At 39.1% G+C, this 7,191-nt stretch overlaps 1 protein-coding gene across 1 annotated transcript in view; it reads left to right on the forward strand.

Annotated features, from left to right (window-relative positions):
• Positions 1-6,930, forward strand: part of epha7 (eph receptor A7) — a 101,018-nt gene extending 94,088 nt beyond the window's left edge. The window contains exons 15-17 of the mRNA XM_016480005.1: positions 2,213-2,406; positions 3,739-3,894; positions 4,164-6,930. Of these exons, the coding sequence (XP_016335491.1) occupies positions 2,213-2,406; positions 3,739-3,894; positions 4,164-4,278 (465 nt within the window). The 3' untranslated portion in view covers positions 4,279-6,930. The remainder of the gene's footprint in view (positions 1-2,212; positions 2,407-3,738; positions 3,895-4,163) is intronic.
• The last annotated feature ends 261 nt before the right edge of the window (positions 6,931-7,191 follow it).

Here is a 7,191-nt window from a genome sequence, read left to right on the forward strand (position 1 = left end):
GCGGGGAAAGAGTTAAATTCCTTCTACATTAATTCACATTTTTTTAATGCAGCCATTATACATATTTGATCACTTTCAAACATTTCTCATGCGGTTTAAATGAAAAAGTCAGAAACTACAGTTCTTTCAACTTCATCAAGGCACTTTTAGAAGAAAATAATTCTCTTGTTCGTTCAGCTTGCTTTATAGTCTTGTAAAACCACAGCTTGCACCAAAAGGCTTATTTTTACTCTGTGAACATAATCTGCAGGTATTCAAATATTAGGACAGTTAAGCACATCTGACACTTTGAATTTTCTAGCTGGATATCAACACAGGTGTCAGGAGTGACCTTGTTTTAATGATACATTTTGAGCATAAAAAGGTTTAATGGATCTGCGGAAACAAATGGAGTGTTTTGCTTGTAGAATTCATTTTTGTATTCTGCTACACTTTCAACCTTTATAATGAGAAATGATAATGCGAGCCAAATTCGTCATTAGCAGAGTTCAATCAATTCAAAGATATCTGCTTAGCCATGCAAAACCTTCTGAACAATCTGCGGGCCGAGCTTTTGTCTCAACGAAATTGGGACAGCAAAGTGCCGTTCATCATTCTGATCACATGCGTGCAGGGTTTTCAAGCTGAAGTGGATTGAAATTCAGATATGGTCACGGCTAACGATATGTATGAGGGGAAGTGTTGTTAATCTGCCACTGTATGTAGGCACTTGTGTACGCAGATTCTTTGTCAAAATTACACAAGCTTAAACATCCTCAGAGAAGGTAAACAGCCCTTATCACTGAGACTAATGATGACTTGTAATTCTCTGCTCAGTAGTGAACGTTAGCCCTCAGTGGTAGCGACTAGCTAGTATCAGTCTTTAATGTTATTATTTTTTGCATTCGAACATTTGCCTTAGTGGAGTCTCAACGTCAGATGTTTTTATACCCTTTTGAGGGGGAGGCGAACAACTCCTTGAGGGCTGCTAAAAAAGAAGGAAATATTTACATTTCTTCAACTCTTTCTGTTTTGACACTTTTCTTTCCGTAGCTCAAGCCTTGTTTGGAGAGACACGACAAGAATAGCAGATGAGGATTTGGGGAAAATAAACAGTCTGCTTCTACTATTCCTCGGGAGTAGACGAGGGGAAAAATCATAGATCTGGACAAGCCTTTTTCTCTGTTTAGTTTAGTCAACTCAGATTCAAGTAATTCTATAATTTCAGCTGCTAGTTGTGAGTCCACATTTCTGAAAGTCTCTTTTGCTCATCACAGCTGCATTTATTTGATTAAAAATAGTCAAAACACTAATATTGTGAAATATTACAATTACATTTTTTGTTTATTTTAAAATGTAATTTTCAGCAGTCATTACTCCAGTCTTCAGTGTCAAGTGATCCTTCAGAAATCATTCTAATATGCTGATATTAGATATTTTGATATGCTGATATTTTTTTTATTTTTTACAATTTTTATTATCAATATTGAAACGATTGTGCTGCCTAATATTTTGTGGAAACCATGATACATTTTTTTCCCCCAGGATTCTTTGAGTATACAGTTCAAAAGAACAGCAAAAAAAAAAATTAAAAATCCTACCGACACCAAACTTTTGAACAGTACTGTATATTTAGTATAAACCCATAACTCTTATGCCCAGCATGCTGAGTGAGTAGAGGAACAGGTGTTTTTATTGTTTTATGGTCCCTTTACATTCATAAACCCTGACATGTGGAGCCAGTCAACTGCACAGACACCCAAGTGCCAATGCGTTCATCTTTGGTTTCAACTGTAACCCTGTTAGCTAGTTAATTAGATAGACTCATGATAGTATGACAGTCACCAGCAGCTGTTGAACAGACGGCTTTTAGTGCGCTTGCCTCATTCACATCCAGGTTTAGTGGTGCCCTTTTCTTGCGCTCACGCACCCTCCAATAACCAATGCAAGAATAATCACATCTGGTTAGCCTACTTTTCCGTGTGTTGTAGTTTGTAATACTGGAGGTAAACCACAACAGATTTATCCAGCAAAGCTGCTGTTTTCAGAGGCCTGATTAAAGGATGAGTAAATGGAGAGCTGGCGGTGCAGGCAGGCTTTGTGTACATTTCGTTCTGGATGCTAATGGCTAAGCTACTCTGTTTCTCCTTGTCTTCTTGTATCTCTGTCTCTGAACCTGTTGGTTTTCTTTCACACCTTTTCTAATTTTCCATCTCTCACTCTGATCTTGCAGGTCATAAAGGCTATAGAGGAGGGATATCGTCTTCCCGCCCCCATGGACTGCCCTCCTGGCCTCCATCAGCTCATGTTAGACTGCTGGCAGAAAGACCGAGCAGACCGGCCCAAATTCGACCAGATCGTCGGCATTCTGGACAAAATGATCCGCAATCCTAACACCTTAAAAACGCCAATGGGAACGTGTGCACGGTGAGGACACCCATTCAGTATTTTTTTTTTACTGCCTGCCGTTATCCATCTCTGCTCAAGGAAAATGATGTCGTTCACGGACCAGCTTTGCTTTTACGACAGATGGAAGTTGCTTATTATGTTTTATACTCCTGCACCTCCCTGCAATGTCTTTGAGCCCTTTTATAGGTTCGCGAGTAAATTTGCGAACAATTCCATCTGTCCGGCATTTGATTTATCCACTAGGGTTTACTGATGAAAGATAAATCCCGGGGAATCAATAAAGCGAAACAGCCTCCATGCCTTCATGTTCGATAACAAGGACTTTAAATCAATTGTCATAATGAGTGTTTGAGACTTTAAAGCCTTGTGGGAACTCCAGTCCCCAGTGTGGTATTAGACAGAGGAAGGAAGTGTGTTTACAATCACAAATGAAACCGTGTCTCACATTGAAGATATCACCTTTAAAACGTAGGGAAGAAGCCCTTGGTCCACCTAACCATCTTTACAAGTAATGCAAAGCAACAGTTCACTAAATCACTACAATGTGAATACAATAAACCATGTGTCCTTGTCTGTAATCCATGTGAGTTAGGGTTGGCACGATACCAGTGAGATTTCATTATTCTCAGTTCCAACACCGCTGCAAGAATATTATGCTATTGAACACCTCCTACTTATTTAAAATGCTTATTAAATTAACAAATTAAACTATAACAATGGCATGCAGCCTTCAAATATTTCTCAATTAAGTAAACATGCCAGTTTTTCAGCTTCAAGTTGTTCATGTAATTGATTGAGACAAAGAAACTAATTACAAGCAGTAAAACAAATAAAAACAAAGGATGCAGACCAAGTTTGTTTTTATTATTTAAAAGCAGTATCAGCTATTCTAAAAATTCAGAAATGAAAAAAGAAAATACCAAAGTAAACAAAACTATTTACATTATTAGCATTGGCTATACTACATGATTCTAAAATATAATACATTGGCCAAGCAGTAGGCCAGGAAATTTAAATGAGTTGGGCAGTTTAGACCTCTTTTTTTTACCAAACCGAGAATTATTTTCATGTTACGGAAGTTAGACAATGACAATGGTAATCTAAATGTACAAAATAAGGGTAAAGAGCATGTTTAGTAAAATATCTAATCTCTCTCTCTCTATCTCTCTCTCTCTCTCTCTATATATATATATATATATATATATTTACACACACACAAATAGATTCATACATAGATACATTTGGCATAAAAGGTCAACTGGGGACATTATTATATGCCAGAAATATCATACTTAGAAATAATGGTACTGTGCCTTCATAACACTCATATTTGTCTCTTCTTTTCCTCAGACCCATAAGCCCACTGCTTGACCAGAACACTCCAGATTTCACCTCTTTCCGATTGGTCAGTGAGTGGTTGGAAGCCATCAAGATGGAGAGATACGTGGACAACTTCACAGCTGCCGGCTACAGCTCACTCGAATCTGTCGCTAGAATGACTATCGAGTAAGAGTGCCTTGCTATGATCTTTGCTGCACACAGTCACGCTCTATAGAAACGCATGATCTTTCTAGGAGTAATTTCAGCCCTCAGCTCTCATTCACAATGCCATCCTGACATTGCACTGCATTTTAATCAGATCTCTTTGACTCAGACTCATTGTGTTATAGTTAATATGGCCTTTTCTCAGTTTCCTTTTGCTTCGGTAATGAAATACCTCCCGGGCGCTTCATGCTCCATAGCTGTGATTTATGAACGTTATGTTTCTGCTTTAGGGATGTAATGAGTTTGGGAATCTCCTTGGTGGGCCATCAGAAGAAGATCATGAGCAGTATACAGACTATGAGAGCCCAGATGCTGCATCTTCACGGGACGGGTGTTCAAGTGTGATGGGCGTCCGCAGCCCTTCCTGATCGGATGAACCAGAACTCTCCAGGACAGCACCGCAAAGTGTGTGGCAGCAAAAAAAATATGAAAAAACAAATCAACAACAAAGAAAAAACGTTCCACACCCTTGTGGTGAGATTAACCTTCCAGAACTGGCAGAACAGAATCATTCCTTTGTTATTGGCGAAGGATTTTGGCGAAGGTGCTGGAAACCAAGAGACGGAGAGAAAACGCAAACAGGCAAGAGAGAGAATCCTAAACGGACAGTGAACTCTGGATGCTCTAAAGAACTCATCGCGTCATTGAGATGGAGCATTCGAGAGGATTTTTATGCTTTGTACGGACTGTCTTTATCGTCACAAAAGGTTGATTCGCTCATAGTTGCTATAGATTTCACTGATGTCTTTTTTTTTTTAATCAAGGGTGAATATAAAAATAAGCAAATCCAGTTCATAAGGAGTGAATTTGCAGCGATTTCTTTTGCTTTGGTTTGTAATATCCACATTAAGACAATGTGGGACGTTACTCTTCTACTCGATCGATTTGTGTTAGCTTGTTTTCTCGGATTGTGTTACGGAACTGACAACAGGGTAAAACGTCTCATCTGGAGGGAAGGAGACAGAACCAGAGGCTGAAAGTCGACAGAGGAGGTTTGTCTTCTCCAGCCAGCACTATTTACATGAAGCTCTCTTCAGACTGAAGCATTGGCAGACAGTCGGTCCGAGCCGTTCTTTTATATCAAGCAGAAATATCCCACCGCTTGGTTACGTGAAGCTCCTGAGAGTGGCTGGTTGTGTTTAAGAACAGCCCGAGCAGACGGTTAGGTATATTTTATGGTCCTACATGACAATTCAGATGTGAATTAGTACAAAGAGAATTGCTAACCACTTCAGGTGGAGTTTTTTAAATGTAAAAACAACTACTACAGTGGCAATATTCTTTATAAGTTTATATTTACCATACCACATGAATGGATTTATCAGTGCTGTTGTTGAATGTGTCCTTTTTAATATTGATATTATTTACCATGAATACATGTTTCCATAAAGATACACAAAAATGAAAAAAAAAAAAAGTTAGGCTATTTTAATTTCATTGTTTCAGCAACAGTATCATTTTGGTTTAGAATCAGTTGGTTTCCTAGCAGGTGACTGACTTTAAAATCATATAATGTTGTGGTGTAAAGGAGTAATAACTGCCTTAAAAAACAAGTCAACTATTGCTCTTATTTTTAGGTACTTCGATACTTTGTATGATCACGGCTGAGTTGAGAAGAGAATGACCAATATGAGCAATAATTTGAGGTGCTGTATAGACTTTTACTCACATACTGCTTGGAAATCAGCAGCAGTGCTGTGAAATTTGATCAAAGAGAGTTGGTGAATTTATATACGAGGATATCTTTCGGTGTGTTTCTTCCACCCTTTTGTTGTGCTGAGCTCAAAGATGAGGTTTACGCTCAAGTTTTAGTGCCATTACAGCCTTCCACGCTCAACTGAATGTTTTGTTGACAATTAAATGTTACGCATTTTAGTGTTAAATACTTTGAGGAGTACTGTAGACCTTTTATTAGCTGGGCTGCCACAAAACTCTACCGTTTTAGTCAGCTTTGAGCTGAAGTAGTTTTGTTTTATTTACTACGAAACCTTAATGTGACACATTTTAAACACACACAACATGTTTTTCATTATTTTGGGGAGCCAATGCCATTTTAACCACAACAGCCGTGCCAACATGTGGCATTTTTCTTGATTAGAAAGAAAGCGAAGGCGGAGCCGTTGGAGCGCAGCATGACTGGTGGATTTAGTCAAACGGTTGGCGCTTCAAAAAAAGCCATCGTGTACCACGCCGTCTCCATTGTGAACCCAGCTGGTTTGTCTCATGCGGATCATATCGTAGCCTGGTTAGAGCCTCATCTCCGATCCGCTATCCTTCCATCTCGCTAACCTCAGCATTGAGCCCACGCCAGGCCTTTGAATTGAATGTGAGCGGAAAGGCTCTTGGTCAGCACAAACCTCTCGAGCTTCGGCAGTAGCTGCAGTCACTCAGATCAGCCTCCCCGCAAGCTCTGATCTCACACTCCGGCCTCCCAGGGGCCCCTCGCAGGCCCTTACCCTCTCCGCTCGGATTCGGGCCCTTGTAGAGACAGCAATTTGAGCCAATTTGAGATTAACGCCTGGATTCAATCAATCCCACATTGAGGCCACCGTACGGGTCAATGACAAATCTTTTCTGCTTTGTGCCATTTCTAACTTTTCTGGTTTGATGGTAGCAGAGTTTTCAGTCAAGACGGTTTGCGCTATGGATTGATTGAGTTCACGGTGCAGCAGGGTATTAAAGACTTCTCGAAAGATGCTAGAGAGCCCACCTAGACAAAAAGTGAAGTGGAATATTCCAAAGAGTTCAGCACTGTTGATTGTGTCAGAGTAATCACAAACCAGAGGACAATTTGTATATGTTCTAGCTGTAAAACTTGTATATTTTATTTATAATTGTGGTTTCTTTTCTTTGTTTTTCACTTAAGTACTCTGTAGTTAGCTCATTGAAAATGCACTATATTTTTCTATCTCACATGCAGCTGATTCTCGTCACCCTCACTCTTTCAGTTGTACATCATTTCTCATTTAGGACCAAAGAGAGCTAATAGGTTTCCATTTTAGAAGAGTATTTTTTTTTCTCTTTTAGGTTGGAAAAATGTAAAGTACAAATGAATTGTCGATTTATTATTTATTTTTCTGTGACAAGAGTATGGAGAGTATTCATTGGTCAAAAAAAGTATTTTCCCCAGTTGAGAAACTGTATGGTCACCTAGACGATTTCTTGTTACATAGGCCATTTTTTCTTTTGCTTTGTAACCTTTGTAATAGACTGTACATATATTTTTGGAAATATAATGCAATCTCTATAGTGGTGTCT

This window comes from Sinocyclocheilus anshuiensis, unplaced genomic scaffold, assembly GCF_001515605.1.
Source record: "Sinocyclocheilus anshuiensis isolate Anshui unplaced genomic scaffold, SAMN03320099.WGS_v1.1 scaffold637, whole genome shotgun sequence".
NCBI classification, from domain to species: Eukaryota; Metazoa; Chordata; class Actinopteri; order Cypriniformes; family Cyprinidae; genus Sinocyclocheilus; species Sinocyclocheilus anshuiensis.